Raw genomic sequence first — 19,340 nt, forward strand, 5'->3', positions numbered from 1 at the left:
ATGTCAGAATCGGAGAGATCTCCACTCCTCTCCACGTGTGGCAGTTTCAAAACTGCCGCCGACAACCGTCCAGACGAAGAGCCGCTAGAGTCGACTCCGTTATTATCGAGTTCATCCGCGACACCACGCTATGACGGCGAACAAGATGAGGACCATGGAGCTGATGCCGCTTCCGTTGCTTCGCGTGCTACGGGCACAGCTTCCGTCAAGTCCTCCAAAGCGAAATCAATACGATGGCCGTCCGTCATTGCCATGATTGTCTTGGCGCTCCTTGCGCTCGCCGTCATGATCGTCGCCTTCTTTGTCCCCGCCGCCGTCGAGGAATACGCAAAACAAGCCACTGTCATCGAACCCACCAATTTATCACTCGTGTCTATCACATCCAATGGGGTCCGCGCGCGGATCCAGGCAAATTTCCGGCTAGACGCGCAGCGCGTAGGAAACGAACATGTCAGACGAGTAGGCAAGGCAGCCACCTGGCTAGTCGGGGAGTTAGGGACGGAGGAGACCAAGATCAATGTGTATTTGCCCGAATATGACGACACCTTACTCGGCACTGCCAGTGTGCCTCCCCTGAAAGTCCGTATCGCGGACGGTAGCAACAACGCAGTGGACTTTGTGGCCGACCTGATACCAGGCGATGCTGAGGGCATCCGCGCCATCGCCAATGAGTGGCTGGAAGGGAAGCTGGATATTGTTAGAATTCGGGGCCAAGCCGACATCCAGCTGAGGGCGGGAATCATACCGCTAGGGACGCACTCTGTCGTGGAGTCTCTGACGCTTGAAGGTCAATCTCTCTACCGCTCATTCGCGTCACTGTACTTTGGAGAGAAGTCTCTCTTTTGAGATGCTGACAGCAATATCTATCATCTTGTCTCTATTGATTTTGGGCCGTTTACTGATGAGCTGTGCAGCCAACAAGTTGCCTCGCTTGCCTGAGTACAACATCACGCGACTGAACTTCAAAGAAAAGCCCGTCCCCGGCGGCGAGAGAAAAGCAATGGCGGCCGAAGTCTCGATTACGGTTTTCAACAGCCATCCTGTATCTGCTGATATACCCAAGTTCGGATTCGACATTCTGGTCCCCGGTTGCAGCCCCATCGACCCATCCATTCTCGTCGCCTCGGCCACAACCAGCCCCATAGCCGTGCGACCACATGCAAACGTTGTTGTGGACGCCCATGGCCTCGTAACTGAGATGCCTGAATCTCTTACTAACGTCTGTCCCAACTCGGACTCGTCGCCGCTAGACATGCTCTTCAAAAAGTACCTCGGCGGGGAATCAGCAACCATGCTCGTGCGAGGTCAGAAGGAGCAAGCCGGAGACACGCCGGGCTGGCTTGCACAGATCCTATCCAGCGTCACCGTACCCGTGCCATTCCCAGGACGCTCGTTTGATAACTTGCTTCGCAGCTTCAACCTGACCGATGTACACTTTCAGCTGCCGGACCCTTCGGCAGAACCTGACGACCCTAGCTCCAACCCGAGGGTATCGGGGACCATCCTGGTGCTTGCAGGGCTCCCATCCGAGATGAACTTCTCGCTAAATGTTACCAGCGTCCGCGCAAATGCAGACGTCTTCTACCAGGGCGACAAGCTGGGAGAACTCAACCTGAACGAGTGGCAGAAGGCAAACTCAACTCAGCTTCCAGCGACCGAGGGCCACGAAGCCACGCTGCAGATCCAGTCGCGCATCAACGATGCGCCGTTGAACGTGACTGATGCCGACGTCTTGACGGATGTCATCCAGGCGCTCATCTTTGGTAGCAAGCAAATCGTCTTGGGCATTAAAGCTCTGGTGGACGTCAAGGTGCGAACAGTACTCGGCGAGCTCGTCGTCAAAGGCGTCCCTGCGGCGGGGAAAATACCAGTAAAACGTCTGTCTCTTTTCTGATCGTACCGTTACTCGCCCCGGTCTATGGCTTAGCTGCTCTTACTGGCGACCTCGGATCAGCTTCAATCGGCAAACTAACACCACCTCTCGTAGCTCTTGGAAAGGATGTCGTGGGCTCCGCTCAGCCCAAGGTTGGAAACATCGAAATCACCGACACAACGTCTACTTCAATCTCATTCCAAGCATTAGTAAATATTACCAACCCTACGCCGTACTCAGCACACATCCCATTTATCAGTATACACGTTCAAAGCAACGGAACAACCGTCGGCGAGGCGCGAGCGGAGAACCTGGCTATTATCCCAGGCAACAACACAGGCCTGGCAGTATCGGCAACTTGGAATCCACTAATAGTGGGTGGAGAGAAAGGCGCCCAACACGGCCGCGATCTCTTGTCGCAGTATCTATCCGGGTATAACACCACCGTCACGGTCCGCACCCACCGCGGGACCATCCCGTCGCTTCCGCGCATCGGCGAGGCCCTTTCCAGACTGAACCTCACCCTCTCGGCACCAAGACTCAGACTACCGCCACCCCCCGGAAGAGGTGGCGGCGGCGGCGGCGGCGGCGGCGACGAAGAAGACGAGAGACGCTTTATCCGAGACGCCACGTTCCACATCCTCTCGTCGACGGCCACGTTTACGCTCGTGTCGCCGCTCACTACGAATACCCTGTATATCGATGCCGTGAATGCCACGGCGTTTTATAACCATACGGAGCCGATCGGCAGGATCGAGTATAACCTGCCGTTCGCGGCACCGCCGGGGAGCTCGCAGACGCCGAGGCTGCCAGTGGAGTGGTCGGTGGACTCGGTGGGGTACGGCAAGCTCAGGGAGGCGCTCGGCGGGAGGATGAAGTTGGATGCCAGGGCTGTGGTGTGGGTTCGGTTGGGGAGGTGGACGGAGAGGGTCTGGTATGTGGGGAGGGGGATTGGGGCGGGAGTCAGGTTATGAGTTGGTGTCGTGTGAGATTCTCTTTGTTCGGCTGGTTGGTGTTTCCTCTGGTTCGGAGTTTGGGATGGGAGGGTAAGCGAATGGTACATAGGGCTTTGGATGGCTATGGGTTATCGTATGGTACTGTATAGGACAAGTTTACTAGAGGATACAGACTGCTCAAGGATGCAGGGCAGTTGTTGGGATGGGATCTATAGATGAGTCGCCGGTGTATAAACTTATTCTCATTTTTGTTCCTGCCACCGCCCCGGACCTGTGTGAGATGGCACCAACTGCTTGTTTTGGCTTTGGCCTCGATTCTGCTGTGAGGTAATGCTTTGGTGTCGGGCACTTTTCCTCCTTTTTCTTTCGAATACTCTATGCCTACTACTACCCTGTGTGGAACCTGAACTATACTAATACTGTACTACACGCACATAGACCACACACAGTGCAGACCAATGTTGCATTTACACGGCGACGCGGCCAGGGCGTCTGCAATCAAGCCCCCTTGCCGTTGAGGGTGGAGACGCTTCCCAGGGTTCCCCGGCTTTCACATGCGGCCGGCACTCCTAACCCTCACAAGATGGAAAACACCGGCATTGCAACGGCGATTGAGCGGACCCTCAGCAGCCGGCCAAGTCGTGATCTTCTCATGAAGCGTGTAACACAGTTCACACAGCCGTAGTCAGATATCTTCCTCCCTTTACGCTGTCGATCCTCTCGTCTGTAACCCCCACCACGAGCTGCTCCCACAACCCCCACCTTACCAATCGGCCACCGCATCAAACAGCCCTCTCCTATTTCCAATGGACGCAACCGCCAGCCATGATCAAGGTGTCGTTCCGCCTCAACAATCGATGGGCGGCCCTAATGCCGAATTTAAGAAGTTTGACACCTACCCCTGGGTGCGGGACCGCTCATTTCTTGTAAATATTTCTAGTCCCTTATCTCATTCAACAAGGCATGCGGCTAACACTGCCACTAGCAAGGCCTGATGGCAACCTTGGGACCCTCGCTGGCCAGCAAAAGTGACGGATTCATACGCCAAAAGGCCCTAAACACGACACTCCAAGCCCGCATCTGGTGGTATAAATCCCGCTTCAACGTCGAGATCGACCGTGCAGCCTACGACGACTATACCACCTCCCACCAATCGTCTAACCCGGATTCGGCCATCCTCACCAAGCTCGAGGAGATCCAGCAGCGCATGGGCACTGCGCCGGCCCTGTCATCTGCCGGAGACCAAAACCAAAACCAAGCCATCCCCGCCTGGCAGCTTAATGCCCCCAAGGTGGACCTCAGCAAGAAGGCCGAGGACGCGGGCACTCACACCAACACCAGCTCGGGCGGTACGCCGTACCCGGATAATTTCCAAGCTCTTATCGAGGCTGTGACGATGGGGAAGCCGATCCCGGGTATCAAGGAGATCCCGAACACGGTCGTGAGGCCGCCGGTTAGCCCCCACCCCCCTTTTTCTCTCAAATCCCCTCCCCCTTCCTTTGCCGATACCGCACCCAATCTTGCTTTAGCTAAACCTCCATTCACCGCCATCTAGGGTGTCACCCCCGTCGGCAAGATGAAAGCGCCGCGCAAGCCGTGGGAGAAGGACCTCCCCTCCGATGCCCTGACACAAACTAGCGCGCTGGGGGACGTGATCGACAAGGAGTTTCCGCCGCTGCCGGACGACGGCGCTGCCACAACCGCCACAGAACCCGAGAAGACATCGACATAGCGAGGTAAAGCTTGCTCGGAGAGAAAATCCCTATGTGGAAAGCCAGCTTTCTTCGTTCCGCCCTCATCGCCTCCATTTCATTTTCCGTGAAATGGCAAGCACCATCACCCCCAATGAGAGACGTCTATTTGATACCATAAATCGATTGCAGTTTAGTCGGGGAGAATAGAGCTGCAGAAACATAGCAAGGATCAAGCGCGTTCCAATGCCCTACCTTGGCCCAACCCCCGACCCGCCGAAACTCCGTCCCGTCAAGAACAGACTCCATCGCAGAACGTGGCATAGATATCGACAATATCCTCTCAGATCTCAATCAGGATGCGCCATATCTACAGATCTTGAGGCAACACAAGACGTAAAGTTGATGACTATATACTTATCCCCACTACTACCTAGCCTAATCAACTAACTCATCTCCCGAACCTCTCCTCTCCCCCTGTGACTCCCATGTATGTACAACAATAGAAACGGCCAAACAAAAGAAAACCAGGGAGCTTGTTCGGAAGGTTGCTGCTCACCAAGACTCGCCAGTAGAGCGAGAAGCTATAGACACGTGGTATTCTATTGCCTTCTTACAACAACAACAACATCACATCTCTAGATCTTTTGTTTTTTTTTTTTTTTTTTCTCTACGCCCCATACGCGACTTGGCCCATCGGTCGGTCCTCCTCCATGCCAGGCGCCATGAAGTTGGTCCGCGGGTCGCCCGTTTCCTTAGCCGCCGAGCAGCGTGCCATTGTCGGGGAGCTGTATTGTGAGCATGTCAGCTCAGCTCAGAGATCAGGAATGAGGAACAGAAACAAATTGTAAAAAAGAAAGTTTAATCGGAAACGGAAAGGGGGACACTGACCTTCGCGAGATGACGTCCGTGAAATAAAAGTTGTCAATAACCTTCGTCAGCGGCCTACCAGTCGACTTGGCACCCTTGTTCTGGTCCACCAACTGCACCTTGCTCAGCTGGGGAAGCGCCACCGGCTCGACGACATCGTACGCGGCCAGGGCCGGGCTGATCTCGACCATCCGGTCCCTGAGCTGCGCCACGTCGTCGTAGGGCAGGGGTGCGCCGAGGAACTCGCTCACCGCCCGGATGATCTTCCAATCGGTGCGGGCGGCGCCGGGTAGACCAGTCGCTGCGCGCGTCATCTGGACGCGGCCCTCGGTGTTGATGTACGTGCCAGCCTTCTCAGTGTAGGCAGCGCCGGGCAGGACAATGTCCGCAATCTGCGCGCCCCGGTCGCCGTGGTGGCCCTGGTAGACGATGAAGGCGTCCTTGGGAATGTCGCCCTCGCTGAACTCGTCGGCGCCGAGAAGCCAGACGAACTTGGGCTTGGCCTCGTTGACCTCTTGCGAGGGTGCGACGAAGCCGACCTCGAACGCACCAGCCCGCGAAGCAGCCCGCTGGAGGACGTTGTAGCCGTTCCATTCCTCGGTCAAGAAGTTGGCCGCATTCTTGTCGACGAAACCGCCGACAAGCTCGTAGAAGGCCTTGGCGTCAGCGTGCTCGGTGACACCGGAGCCCACGATGATCATGGGCCGCTTAGCCGCCTGGAGCTTCTTGCCGAACGGGCCAGACAGCGCGTTCTTGAGGGCCGCCAGGTCCGTACCTAGGTGCTCGAACTCAAAGGTAGACTCCCAGGTCTCGCCCACGACGCCAATCTCAAGGTCTGACCGCAGCCACTGCTTCCTGATGCGCGCGTTCAGGACGGCAGCCTCATGCCTCGGGTTGGTGCCGACTAGTAGGATGCAGTCGGCCGACTCGATGCCCCAAATCTTGGAGTTGAAGAGGTAGTTGGACCGCACGTCGATACCGTGAGCCATCGGCTGGCTCCCGTTGGGCATGTCCAGAGTAAGATTCTCCGAACCCAGCTTGTTCGCGAGATCCTTCATGGCGACCAGGGACTCGACCTCGGTCAGCTGGCCGGCGATGACCTTGAACTGGTTGCCCTTGGGCGATAGGGTTTGGTACGCGTGCGAGATCTCGGTGAGAGCCTGCTCCCATGACGCGGGCTCGAACTTTCCTTCCCGGCGCACCAAGGGGATCGTAAGTCTCTGGGTCTTGAGGCCGTCGCAAGCGAACCGCGTCTTGTCGTTGATCCATTCCTCGTTGACGTCGTCATTGAGCCGGGGGAGGATGCGCATGACCTCCAGGCCGCGTGAATCCACGCGGATGTTGGAGCCAAGGCCATCCAGAACATCGATCGATTCGGTGCGCTTTAGCTCCCAGGGCCGGGCGCGGAACGCGTAGGGCTTCGAGGTCAGGGCTCCGACGGGGCAGAGGTCGATGACGTTACCCGAGAGCTCGGAGTCGAGGTTCTTCTCAAGATAGGTGCCGATCTGCAGGTCGTTGCCGCGGCCAGTCGAACCTAGCTCGGGAGCACCGGCGATGTCGTTGGCGAATCGGACACACCTTGTGCAGTGGATACACCTGTTCATGGATGTCTTGATGAGGGGTCCGATGTTCTTGTCTTCAACCGCACGCTTGCCCCCAATCTCGTGGAACCGGCCACGGTCGGCGCCGTACCGCATCGACTGGTCCTGGAGATCGCACTCGCCGCCCTGGTCACAGATGGGGCAGTCTAGCGGGTGGTTCGCCAGGAGGAACTCCATCACGCCTTCGCGCGCCTTGTGTGTCAGCGGAGAGTTGGTCTTGACGACCATTCCGGGTTGTACGGGCCATGCGCACGACGCAACGGGCTTGGGCGACCGCTCGACTTCGACTAGGCACATGCGGCAGTTTCCAGCGATCATGAGCTTCCTGTCGAGGCATTTCGTTAGCGAGGACGCGGGGAGCGGGCAGTATCGATGCGATGGCGAACGACGTACTCATGGTAGCAGTATCTGGCACACAAGGTTAGCACAGGTGCTTAGCAGTAGCTGGGCGTAGGTGGTGGGCCGTACCTCGGGATGGTGACGCCGGCCTTCTCGCAAGCTTGGATCAAGGCGGACCCGGCTACATTCCAAATCAGCGGACAGACATCAATCAGCACCACGGAGTCTCCCTACCCTCAATCGAAACCTTTTTCCCATCTAGCGACAGTCAGCAACGACGCGGCAGGCCAATTGTACAAAGGGGCCCGAGCTGCTCACCAATTGTGAGCTCGACCTCAGCAGGTCTCTGAACTGTTGCCGAAAAGGCTCGGCTGGCCGCACTGGCCGGGTGCTTGCCAGTCCGCCAAGCCGAGCGAGCCAATGTTTGCCTCAACATGGTGCCGTCTCGACGGAGGGTATGGAGGGGAGGACGGGGGTGGAGGGGTTCGTATCTCCAGCGGAGGTGGCCGCAGTCGTGAGCTTTTGTCCAGACAAGCGACGTTTGGCACCGGGCGAGCAAAGTGACGGCCGCCCGGAAGAAGAGCGAGCTCGCCAGTCGCTTAGCCAGCCAATCAAAACCCGCAATTTGTAAGCTCCGCTGCCTTTTTAAACTCCCCACTCTCTCTGCCGCTCTCTTGTTTTTGAACTTTTTCTCCTCCATTGTACTTTTGGGCACTTATTGTAGGAGAATTTTGTTTGCACACGGGCGCGCTTTTGTGCCCAGGTGCTCTACCACCGAGTCCTCCTCTATCCTGTGCTCTAGATTGAGTATTACGGCTCCGATTTTGGATGCATGTGAGAGAACTCGTTTGATCTCGATGAGCAATGGTTCTTACCGCCGGTAGCCACATTTCTTCACGCAACGCTGACGCCGTCTTCGACAAATCCAAGTCTAGATTAGTGTGTTGGGGCTGCCCCGGCAGCTATCTACCTTGCCGACGAAGTGTGCCTTCATTCTGCTGCGAGGCCAATGTCCCGTCCTCATGACTGTCTAAATTCCTTGACCCCGTTCCTCGGGCCGCCTGCCCACCTCGTCGATCCTGGCCAGTTCGCGCTCGAGACAGTCGAGGTAGTACTTCTGGATGTCCGCCATGTGCTTCTTATACCCATTTAGCTGCACCAGTCCGTTCTCGACGATATGGAGCAATTCTACGACGGTCCGATCCCGGAGCGACGCATCGGGCGGGATGGGGAGCCTGAGGTCTAGTTGCGGCATGTCCCGGATATTGTAGTCGACTCCGGGTTGGGCCGGCGCCTCCATGTTGCGGATGATCTCGTCGACTTCGTCCTGGGGTAAGCCTGGCCTGGTCTTGGGCGGGCCCAGTGTCTGCTCCGTCTCGGCCGCCTGCATCATGATACGCTTCTTCTCCCGTTCGAACATGTACATCAGGTTTTCCTTAACTCCCTCGCGCTGGTAGTCGACGGTTTTCAGAATCTTCTTAAGCCGTTCGACGCGGTCCCGTGGTAATTCTGCCTTGAGGATGTCCTCTTGGAGCGGCACGAAGATACTGGGGGCGATGTTCCGCAACGGTGGGATCTTCTCGGAAGCTATTGGCCCTGGGCCTGCTGGCGACTGAGCGGGTTCCGGCATTGTTCCACACCGAATTTCAAGACGCTGCTCGGGAACTAAAGCAAGTTAAATTAACCTGGGAGTCTCGCTGAAATTTGGTGGATGAAGTCAGGTCTGCTGTGAGGATGCTAGGCAGAGGTGTACTTTATTACATGCAATTCGCAGATGCCGGCCAAGACTCGGTCTGCCATATGAGGTTTTCCAAACCCGGGAAGGCGTGGTTTTTCAACAGAGCGCTACGGGAAAAGTGGGCCTCACAATTGGAACAGGCTTACACTCGACGCTAATTTTCATCACTCTATCTTCAAACAGTTCGTCTGATCAGAAACAATTCTTGTCCTATCTTCTAGCGTTAAGCTTCAAACTTAAGTCTTTCCCCCTCGGCACTCTCGGCCTAGCTCAATAATCTAAGCTCTCGGGCCCTGTAACACATCTTTTCCTTCGTGGCTGTTCCTTGTAGTATACTGCGACTGCCGTAGACTCGTAAGATCTAGATGTCTTTAAACTCTAGAGAGTTTCAAGTTAAGCCTCTTCAGGTGCAAGTTCGACTCAACCATTGACCCCCGATCCCGACGCGTGCAGTGGCACCCTATCTTTTACCCGCCCAGCAGAGCTACTAACGATTACACCGTACGATAGCATTGCATAACACAATGCATCAGAGTGATACGGCCGGCCAATACTGTTTCTGGGCTGCCATGGCTGCTAGGAATGCTCTCTTAACAATTTTCCACATCGTCGTTATATTCCCGTCTTTGAAGACTTACCCAACTTCTGCTGTGCGAACCCCCCGGCACTATGGCTACGCATGCTCCTGTAATGGCCCAATCTCACGTTGCGATGCTCCATCTATCACGGTTACGGAAGGGTAGCCCAGGGGCCACGTGAAAGCCATATGCACCAAACTCGGGTACAGCTAGTTATCAATGACAAAGGGAACATTACATTCGGTTGGTCTAAATGAGTTATATAGGCACCTTACTAGGTAAGGTCTCTTTAGCAATCATTGTGCTGCTTCTAACAGGAGCTCGGTCCCAGCGGACCCAGACCGGGCCAGGAGCCTCCAAATACCCTTCAGCGCTTCCAGCTGAGGTCGGAGCTCACGCCGAAGACAAATGCTCAGCGCACGCCCAGTTGGCAGAATACATGTTCGCCTCGGCGTGCCAGTGATAAATGAGCGATTGCCCCCATCATATACAGCCATAGCTTCCCTCTTCTCTGGCCGCTTCTCAGCCAGACGCTTCCTTGAAACGGCAGTATCCTCTCCGACACTTCTATCCCGGACCATTGGCTTCTCGATGTTTCGAGAGTCCGGATCATATGGTTGGATTTCCAACCTAAAAGATGAGGTTGCCGATTCTCGTGGCGGTAAATGACTGCACGTGCACGTAGAGACTTCCCCGGCGGGATGCCATCATTCATCATCGCGCGGTTGGTTGAGGGGATGGTTGGAGTTATAATGGCCCCTAGTCCTCGTGGTCATGTGACAGATGCTTCGCCGACCTCATCTTTCGTGTAAAGCCTGCTAGAATAGGAGGTCGCCCGCGCTGATGTCCAATGTTGCAGTCAAACACACGCTCATCCCCTGTCTGCGTGATCGCAATTTAAACATGGCCCATAATGGATATGGCTACCAGCCTTACGTGGTCTAACGCGTGTCGACGGGGGATAAAGGTGTTGGTATGTTGGCCCTATCGGTGTCACCAGTAGCCTCGGACCGACATTGCGTATGGCGGCGGCTTCACCGAGACGGCAAGATATTTCTGATGTACTCCCGACCGAGCCTCAGGATTCCGCGTACGTGGTCCTCAAACCGTCTGTCTCTCCGCTTTCGCATCCAAAGGAGCAGCAGGAACAGGATGATCATGTCAACCGTGACATGTTTTGTGACGGCCCAAAACGCCCAACCAATCCAGGCGATCACGCTTCGCTCCTTGCGAGACTTCCACTCACGACCGGTAGCGATCTGCTCCCGCAACGCCGCGATTTCGGCCGAGAGCCTGACGATAGCTCGCTCCATCCGCTTCGACCGCTTGTCGTTCCGTCTTGCGTACTCGCCCGGATCGTCCTCTCCTTGCTCTGCCAACTCAGCCAGGCGCCGTTCCGACTCATCCTCCTCGCTCATAGGGCTGAGCACCTTCATCGGCCCGTCGGTGCCGCTCATCGGCGACTGGAAGCGGCGAACCATGCTGCTCGCAATGCTGACGCCGAGGCCGCCACTTCTTTCTGCCCCTCCGGCACCACTCTGCCCTGACGATGACTCGGCTGAGCTAGGGCTGTTGCTCTTGACCTGGTTCCAGACAAACTCAAGCTCGGCAACCAGCTCCAGGGCGTTGGGAGTGTTTGCGTATTTGTGCATGGTCTCGATCAGCGCTTCAACGTAGCGACGTTTTGCTTCGGTGCGGCTCAGGCCCTTCTGCGAGTTCCAAGCGTCCCATTTGTCCTGTTCGCGCACAATGTCTTCACTGCTACTCCCCGCCCCTGTGGCCGATGTCGCAGAGGGTCGCTCCATCACACCGTCCACGTCGCCTTCCATTGCCTGCTTGTAGAGTCCGTAGAGGCGCATTCGATCCGAAGGCGGGGGCCGGGCGGCCCCGGTCTTGGGGATCTTCTTCACTGTGTTGAGCGCATGGACGAAGACTCGATCTGTGTCGACGCAGCACAAGACTGCATTAGCCCGTGCCCATTTGGTACCTTGCATTATCAGAGCAATGTTCCTACCAATTGAATCCGACATTGTCACTTAAACCTTCACCCCGCCTCGGCGCGGAACGGCGAATTCGAACACCAGTATTCCAAAGGCGTTGTGGTTCGCAGGCTCTGTCTTGCTCGAGTCCCCAAGATTGGGCGCATTCAGAGGGGCAGCTGAAGAATGCTTCGAGTTTCTCGGCAGCAGCTTGGAGCGAACAACAAACGACGCCACACGGCCAATCTAAGCTCTAAAAAACAAGAGATTGGTCGCCCTCAAGTATATGGTTTTATTTATGTGTTCATCTCGGCCAAGGGGTATATTCGTCGCGTCATGTATTGCAGGTGATGAATTGGCACCCCACCGCGGTGCAAAATAATGGCTAGGTACAGTACCGAACGGGTTTTGCCTCGGCACGCGCGAGTCCCTGGCGGTCCACCCTCCCTGTCTTCAAACCCTCTGGCGCGCTCGCCCCAGGCCGGGGGAATACGACGCGAGACCCGCTTTTAATTACGGATTGTACTGCACTAAACCGGGCCCCTTCTTTCGACACGTGAAATCGGCTGGGATATGTGGTAGTAGCTGTTTACTATCGTCATTGATCGCAGACGCTTTCATAAACCGAACCCATCCATACCATCTGCTGCACCAGAGGGTGCCCTACTGCCAGAGCTCATCTCAGAGGTCACGCAGCTTTCCACCTGCCGATGGCCTGGTTTAACACAATCAGTTCAATGACTTGCGAGCTTCAATCTTCCAAGTCTCGGGACTGTCGCTGCATGCCAAAAGGGGTTGGGTTAAGCTACTAGGAACGGTCGCAGGACGGAACTACGGATTATGAAATCGGTGGCCTCAATCAAGCAGGCACTTCCATAAGTGCAATATTCATGCGCGAAGCGCCGAGGTACAGGGCGCTGTCCTGCTAGCCACTTGGACATTCAAGACCAACACATGTCAATGCCACCTAACTACGGATATCAGAGAATCCGGGCATCTGCGCCTTGCCAAGAAGCCTCACTTCGAGAAATCCCACCTGAGATGTCTACGTGTAGAGTGATTCGTACTATAAAAACCATCTTTCCTGGGTTGTGGCTCCACACCCAGTTTCCGTGATTTTCATTACCCGTTGCCGCTCACGATCTTCTTTCCCAATTCTTTTTCTGGCTCCCATTCTTCTTCTCTCGCGTTTTCCTCTTCATCATTCCTAACAAGGCTGGGGTTAGGACTCTACGGAGAAGTAGGAAACACTCCAGCTTGAAGTACTCCCCTCGTAACAGTCCGAAATGACGTCTCTCGTTGTATTTAGTGGTGTTCAGCACCTAGCAGCGCCGGCCCGCCTCACTAGGTTTGCGTATCCGCAGGTGCCTGTGCAGCTCGCGCGGCCATAAACGCCTTCTTTTTGTCCACGTACTTTTTTATCAGCTTCTTATTATCCAGCGCCATCTGCGCAGCCTTCTGCCCAGCTTCCTTCTTGCCAAGCGCGTTTCCATAGCCCAGCTGCAACCCCGTCTCGCCCCAACCGTGGAGGAAGCACCCAACAAAATACAGCTGCTGCTTCGTATCGCGGTCCTTCTTCCCATTAGATGGCAGGTCCCTGTACTCTAACTTGACGCCCGGCACGCAAACCATCTGCTCAAGCCGCGTCTTGGCGCTGATCTCCTTGTCCTTGACGTTGCCTGCGTTCCTCTCCTGCTCGAGGATTTGCCTCTCTAGCACCGGGCCCCAGAGGGCCTTTAGCCACTCAGACGCTCGGTTGAAACCGTTTTCCGGGTCAGAACGGACGACGGCGCCCACATATGCCTCAAAAATGTCGCCCAGTGCTTTTGCCCTTTGCTTCTCCGTAGCCTTGGTTCCATTGGGACGCCCTCCGAGGCCAAACTCGGCAGGGAAGTTAGCTCGCTTGTCCAGGCCGTAGTGGATGGAGAATTTCCCAAGCGTAGAGTTTCGGATAAGCATTTCGCGGTACTGTGAGCATCTGCCTTCTTCTAGAGTCGTGAAGGTGTTGAAGATGAGCTCCGAGGCAATGAGCTCGAGATATGCATCCCCTATCCACTCCAGCCGTTCGTAACTTGGGTCCCAAGGATTCTTACGCATGCCCGAGTGCGTCAAGGCCGCTGTTTCCATTGCCGGATCTAGCACTTCTGGCAGTGGTGGGAATGACTCGGCAATTGAGGAAGACGTCCATTTTGAGATCGAGGTGACAGGAGAGAACTGTGGTGGTTTTGGTTCGGCGCTGGTTGCTTCAGCTTTTGGGCGCTTGGGAGCTGGCTCGGCTTCCACCACGGCCGACTGGCTATGGGCGCGTTTTGACATTTTGGATTAGCGAGTTGATTCGACTCGTTTTATTTTTTTGGGCGGGTCGGAGATCTTTGAAGGGAAAGTACGATGTCCCACATCCGACTGCAGTTGCTTCTCATAGATAACCCTAACCCCAGCTTTGCCCGTAAGACTGCTCGGCTTCTCTTTGGGCTTCGAAGCCCAGCAAGATGCGGGTCCGGTTCACTTGCAAGGGATTTAGTGTTGACCCACTCTTCGGGCTAACCCGATTGGAGCCGCAGAAAACCACACCAGAGATGTCCTGAACGTCAAGCATCGCGCGATCCGGAAGTCGCACTCATATACGGCCGTTTATTCCATATAGCGGCAAGATGTCGGTTCCCCGCGCGCGGCTGCTGGATCTGATGAAGGTACTCCAACTGGCCCAAGTTGCTGGATATGTAGCGCTGACGTGTGCAGGCTCGATGTGAGCTCTTCTCGACCACCTTCAACCCGGAGGGCATCCGGACCGGCAACAAGATCCTGCGACAGAAACTCAAGGGTCCTGCCCTTGCATCCTACTATCCCCGAAAACTCATGACGTTCCGTGACTTCCAGAAGGAGTTCGAACCCCTCGGGTTGGAGATTGAGAACGAGCGGGAACTGGACCGGCTCGAGCATATCGCGGGGTGCGTACGCCCTCTTACATTGCCTGCTGCCGCCCATGTCTAACTTGCTACAGTCTCAAATCTCGCGGGAAGGGCGCACCAAAGAAGAAGAAGTCAGCTGCGGGTACGTTTGGAAAACCTGCGTCTGTGTCGGCTGCCTCAGCGATACTAACAGTCAACAGACGCCAGGAAGAGATGAGCGGGAGGGCATACCAGCAATACACTCGACACGACCTGTACTACTACTGTATAGAGGAGAACCAAATATACCCGGCCGCTTCGGATCTCATAGCAAGCTTCCCTACTATCGGGCCTAATCTGATTTAGTCCAATGCTGCAGACTTTTTCCTGAACTTCTGGGTCGAACTCTCGGGGTGATCACAAATCGGGCCGGGCGGAGGAACTGTGTGCTTGCTGATCCATTAACACCAGGTCGGCATCTGGGATGCCACGATTAGAGTCCATGGCAATATATCACGCTCCGCGGCAGCTCAATTCAAAAGCAACCGTATAACACAGCCATAGTCAGGTACCCCATATCCCCTCGAACTTGAACGTGAACGGGTTATCAAAGCCGTCCCCGTAAGTGAACCCAGGCCAAGCCCGAAACATTCCAACAATTGCTTCGTCCAAACGCTGCATGTGACAATCCACCACCCAGTCTGGCAAGTGTATCTCATCATGGTGTAGCGTCATCCACAGGCCTGGGAAAAAGTGATGTGTAGGCCACGGGAGCCAGCAGGTTGTGATTTTGCGAATGCGGGAGAGTGTACCGCCATGGGCTCAACTGATGCAATTCACCAGGCTTAACCCCGAAATTCAGTCTCAGGAAATCCAAACGCGGAAACAGCACCCCATCGCCTACTTGCAAGGCAGGGGAATCAGCCCCGGCTGCCGCATTTCTGCTTCATTGCGGCGATTCCCCGAACCAGCTTACCCTCGTCCTTCCTGGGCGAGTAACTTCCTTCACACCCTTAGTCAAGGCCGAAGCCTGCACAGCACCCCTGACCTTATATTGGATTCCAGCCTGCGACGGAGCACATCTCCTGTTTCTCCTTCTACGTGCCCTGCTCTCTTCATCCCGTGCGCCTCCTTCCCGCCAACTACCCGACGGCTTCCAGTTACCACTCCTCCCTTCTCGACTTACCACCGAGTTCAGAGATTTGACGACACCAGAGCTGGAAGGTAGGGATCCCAGCTGCTTCGTGCCAACGTCACTTCAATAATTTTGCACCTAACCCCGCGGTCCCATCTTCCCCTCGGCGAGACCCGGGCTCCTTCCCTCCTCGTCCCTTCCCTTCCTTCCACTTCTTGCTCGCAACCCGTCCATTTTCACTGCTCTACTCTGTTCGACCATTTTCCGCAAAAGTTTTAGTTCTCGAACTCTAAACACGCCATCTACTTCTTTGCTAAAAAAACATCTGGATCATTTTCTCACCTTGTCAGACAACCATCAACGCAAATCATTTCACTCTTCAGCCCGACCGTTGACCTCACGGCGGGGACGACCATGCCCGTCACCGCAACGCTGATCGGATCGCCCAACGAGGGTCGAGCCACAACCTCAAGGAGTTCCTCGCGGGAAGAAAACCCGAAGCATTCTGATGAGCTCTCCGCCCAGAACTGCAAGGTAAGCTGCTCGATTCAGCCTCGTTGCTGTAGAGGTTGGGGGTTTTCTTCCCCGTCGCAACTGCTGCTCATTTGCAGATCAGATCTTCTCCGCGGCGTCTCCCACATAGTACGTACTGACCGACAGGTTCTGCAGGAAGCCGCTGGGATTCTCTCCCTTAAGAAGACGGTAGGAGCTCTTTCGACCTCGAAGATGGCAAACCAGAGCTGTCCGAAGGTAGTTGTACCCACTGTCTCGAACAAGGTTTGGACTGATCATGACAGAAGTTAAAGACCACGCACGAACCACTCGCGGTCACAGACTCGTACCCCATGGACAAGCTCTATGCCAAACTTTCCGAGCAGCATGCAATTCTGCAGCAGCAGAACGAGGCCAAATCATCGGACGACGAGGTTGGATTTAATCGAGGCCTGGACTGCCATTCGTCCTCCAGCTCCCTGCCCATGACCCCCGCAGTCGATGCCTTTTCTGCACCGACTGCCCCTACCACCCGGTCCGCCAGTGCTACGCCCAACGAGAACCAGGTCAGCAGCGAGGAGATTTTGCGGCTCAAGCTTGAGCTTGCGCAAGCTCAGAACAAGATTTCGCGTCTGGATCAGGAGCTGGCGCAGACGCGTCTGGTCAACCAGGAGAGTGGACGACTAACCCCTCTCCTCTCAGAGTCGGATTTCCCGTCGACCGTGGCTCCCCCGACCTCTCCGGTCGCCTCTAGGGTTCACAGTATCGCGACACTCATCGGCCTCGGCAAAGCGCCCTTCGGCCGTGAGAACAACTGGATGGTTCAGGACGACACTCGTTCCGACGTTAGTGATTCTCTGCCGGCTGGTGGCTTCAATCGTGCTCGGGGCATTTGGAACAACCACAAGTTTCCTTTCGGAAACTACGTGCCTCAGACCCAAGGAATTGGGGACGGTTCGCAGCCTGTGTCCTGGGCCAATAGCCGTTCCACCGATCCCGGCTACGAGCCCAGTCCTCCACCCCCGGGCATGGATGTGTATCGGCAAGACCGAATACCCCCCGAGCAGGAGGTAATTAGACCCTTGGGCCGCCGCGGAAACAGGTACGACACTCGCTTTGGGCCGTCCAACAACTTCAGTGGCGGATTCGGCGTATACAACATGAGTGCTGGCCAGTATGAACCGGGATATGCCGCCGGCCCCCAGGGCGCAATGACGGGCGGCATGGGAATGGGTTTATGTCCTCCTTACCAGCAGCAACTGGTCGGGACCACACTCTCTCCCCATGCCACTGAATTTACATCCACCGGAGCACCATGGAAGACTGAGGTGAGTTAAAAATCTCTTGATCTTCCAAGAAGCATTACTGATATGGGCTTACCCGCACCGAAGTCCCTGGCATCGGAGGGCCAGACCTACGTATCGGCCACCACAGAGCCCCTCAACTACCGTCGTCTCCTTGATCGCAACGTCACCTGCGATTGGAAGTATATCGTGGACAAGATCGTTTGCAACAATGATCAGCAAGCGTCCATCTTCCTGCAGCAGAAGCTCAAGGTTGGGACTCCTGAGCAAAAGTACGATATCGTCGAGGCAATCGTGGCACAGGCCTACCCTCTGATGGTCAATCGTTTCGGAAACTTCCTTGTCCAGCGCTGCTTCGAGCACGGCACTCCCGAGCAAGTCATCAAGATTGCCGAGGCGATTCGTGGCAATACACTCAACCTCTCGATGGACCCATTCGGCTGCCATGTGGTGCAGAAGGCGTTCGACTCGGTCCCTGAGGATTACAAAGCAATTATGGTTCATGAGCTGCTGCGGCGCATTCCCGAGACGGTTATTCACCGCTACGCTTGCCATGTCTGGCAGAAGCTCTTTGAGCTTCGGTGGACTGAGTCACCACCCCAGATCATGAAGTATGTAAACGAAGCCCTGCGTGGCATGTGGCACGAGGTTGCCTTGGGCGAGACTGGCAGCTTGGTTGTGCAGAATATTTTCGAGAACTGTCTGGAAGAGGACAAGGTAAGTTCGTCATCGGCGCTCGGGCTATCGAGGAGCTGACGGGTGAGCCTTAGCGCCCATGCATTGAGGAAGTTCTGGCGAACATCGACATCGTCGCCCATGGTCAATTCGGCAATTGGTGTATTCAACACATCTGCGAGCATGGCGCTCCGGCAGATCGCAGCCGGGCTATTGACCATGTGATCCGCTATGCCGCTGAGTATAGCATGGACCAGTTCGCCTCCAAGGTCGTTGAGAAGTGTTTGAAGATCGGCGGCCCAGAGTTTCTGGGACGGTATCTCGACCGTGTCTGCGAGGGACGAGTAGACCGGCCGCGGATCCCGCTCATCGACATTGCTAGCGACCAATACGGCAACTATCTCATCCAGTACATCCTGACTCATGCCAACCCTCAGCATCGCGAGATCGTTGCCGCCCATATCCGTAAGCACATGGTTTCTCTCCGCGGATCCAAATTTGGCTCCAGAGTCGGCATGCTTTGCACCAATCACGCGGTTGCCACTCGGCCCGGCCCAGGAGTCGGACCGGCGATGGGAGGTCGAATGGGTAGCGCGCGTTATGGCGGCGCCTATCGTTAAGTCGCGATTCACCATATTCGGAAGGGCTATAGTGCTTTCTTCACCGAAAGCGCACGCTGCTGTTAACTTTTTCTTTTCCCATTCACCCTACGATGATTTTCGCTATCGGCTCTCACCACAACCATATGAGACTCGGTTTTACGAACATCTTCGTCAGCAGCTAATTTCAAATCACCCGACATCCTACGCTCGGGAGGCTACTGCCCGTTCGAGTGCTTTGGACACATCATGATTATGGATTTTGCAATATCGACCGGCTGCGGCCCCAGCCTGCTGCGGAGGAGGGCTTAATCTGTCATGTCCAGATCTAATGGGGACAGCGACCAAACCTCCTCCTCCAGGCGGGGTGCCCTGACAATCAATCCATTCCGACCCTAATATAGCTGTGAGGTATCAATTTTGGCGACATCACCGTGGAGAGCTGTCGCTGGGAAGGAGACGGGGCTTATCCAGACTGCCGTTGTTTTTTGTGCTATGCAATGAAAGGGGGGACGGGTTGATGGTGGAGATGCATGGCCTGCAATGGATTACTCGGCCTTGTCCATGTACTCAGATAGTTACGAGCCTATAGTCACTCGTTTAACCACAATAGATTCTTACT

At 55.6% G+C, this 19,340-nt stretch overlaps 8 protein-coding genes across 8 annotated transcripts; 4 read left to right on the forward strand and 4 right to left on the reverse strand.

Moving 5' to 3' along the window:
* On the forward strand, positions 1-2,847 carry RAV1_1 (regulator of (H+)-ATPase in vacuolar membrane; the record flags this gene model as incomplete). The annotated part of the gene is made up of 3 exons (XM_071058667.1): positions 1-787; positions 915-1,877; positions 1,988-2,847. The coding sequence occupies 3 exons, from the start codon at positions 1-3 to the stop codon at positions 2,845-2,847; spliced, it is 2,610 nt and encodes an 869-aa protein (XP_070914768.1).
* A 788-nt stretch (positions 2,848-3,635) lies between these two features.
* Positions 3,636-4,561, forward strand: MFIFM68171_03247 (uncharacterized protein; the record flags this gene model as incomplete). Its single annotated transcript, XM_071058668.1, has 3 exons — positions 3,636-3,755; positions 3,815-4,282; positions 4,385-4,561. The coding sequence occupies 3 exons, from the start codon at positions 3,636-3,638 to the stop codon at positions 4,559-4,561; spliced, it is 765 nt and encodes a 254-aa protein (XP_070914769.1).
* Positions 4,562-5,190: 629 nt separating this feature from the next.
* On the reverse strand, positions 5,191-7,766 carry NdufS1 (ndufs1 NADH-ubiquinone oxidoreductase subunit; the record flags this gene model as incomplete). The annotated part of the gene is made up of 6 exons (XM_071058669.1): positions 5,191-5,308; positions 5,412-7,316; positions 7,385-7,399; positions 7,460-7,511; positions 7,565-7,588; positions 7,649-7,766. 6 exons carry the CDS (start codon positions 7,764-7,766, stop codon positions 5,191-5,193), a joined length of 2,232 nt encoding a protein of 743 aa, XP_070914770.1.
* Positions 7,767-8,360: 594 nt separating this feature from the next.
* On the reverse strand, positions 8,361-8,960 carry MFIFM68171_03249 (Transcriptional regulatory protein RXT2 N-terminal domain-containing protein; the record flags this gene model as incomplete). Its single annotated transcript, XM_071058670.1, has 1 exon — positions 8,361-8,960. The coding sequence occupies one exon, from the start codon at positions 8,958-8,960 to the stop codon at positions 8,361-8,363; it is 600 nt and encodes a 199-aa protein (XP_070914771.1).
* A 1,720-nt stretch (positions 8,961-10,680) lies between these two features.
* MFIFM68171_03250 (Autophagy-related protein 37) lies at positions 10,681-11,676 on the reverse strand (the record flags this gene model as incomplete). Its single annotated transcript, XM_071058671.1, has 1 exon — positions 10,681-11,676. The coding sequence occupies one exon, from the start codon at positions 11,674-11,676 to the stop codon at positions 10,681-10,683; it is 996 nt and encodes a 331-aa protein (XP_070914772.1).
* Positions 11,677-12,969: 1,293 nt separating this feature from the next.
* Positions 12,970-13,941, reverse strand: MFIFM68171_03251 (ribonuclease III; the record flags this gene model as incomplete). The annotated part of the gene is made up of 1 exon (XM_071058672.1): positions 12,970-13,941. The coding sequence occupies one exon, from the start codon at positions 13,939-13,941 to the stop codon at positions 12,970-12,972; it is 972 nt and encodes a 323-aa protein (XP_070914773.1).
* A 335-nt stretch (positions 13,942-14,276) lies between these two features.
* RSM27 (mitochondrial 37S ribosomal protein mS33) lies at positions 14,277-14,751 on the forward strand (the record flags this gene model as incomplete). The annotated part of the gene is made up of 4 exons (XM_071058673.1): positions 14,277-14,315; positions 14,365-14,573; positions 14,627-14,676; positions 14,735-14,751. The coding sequence occupies 4 exons, from the start codon at positions 14,277-14,279 to the stop codon at positions 14,749-14,751; spliced, it is 315 nt and encodes a 104-aa protein (XP_070914774.1).
* Positions 14,752-16,062: 1,311 nt separating this feature from the next.
* On the forward strand, positions 16,063-18,739 carry MFIFM68171_03253 (Pumilio-family RNA binding repeat protein; the record flags this gene model as incomplete). The annotated part of the gene is made up of 5 exons (XM_071058674.1): positions 16,063-16,182; positions 16,318-16,398; positions 16,446-17,468; positions 17,532-18,161; positions 18,215-18,739. 5 exons carry the CDS (start codon positions 16,063-16,065, stop codon positions 18,737-18,739), a joined length of 2,379 nt encoding a protein of 792 aa, XP_070914775.1.
* Positions 18,740-19,340: the final 601 nt, after the last annotated feature.

This window comes from Madurella fahalii, assembly GCF_045866475.1.
Source record: "Madurella fahalii IFM 68171 DNA, scaffold_2, whole genome shotgun sequence".
In the NCBI taxonomy this organism is placed as follows: domain Eukaryota; kingdom Fungi; phylum Ascomycota; class Sordariomycetes; order Sordariales; genus Madurella; species Madurella fahalii.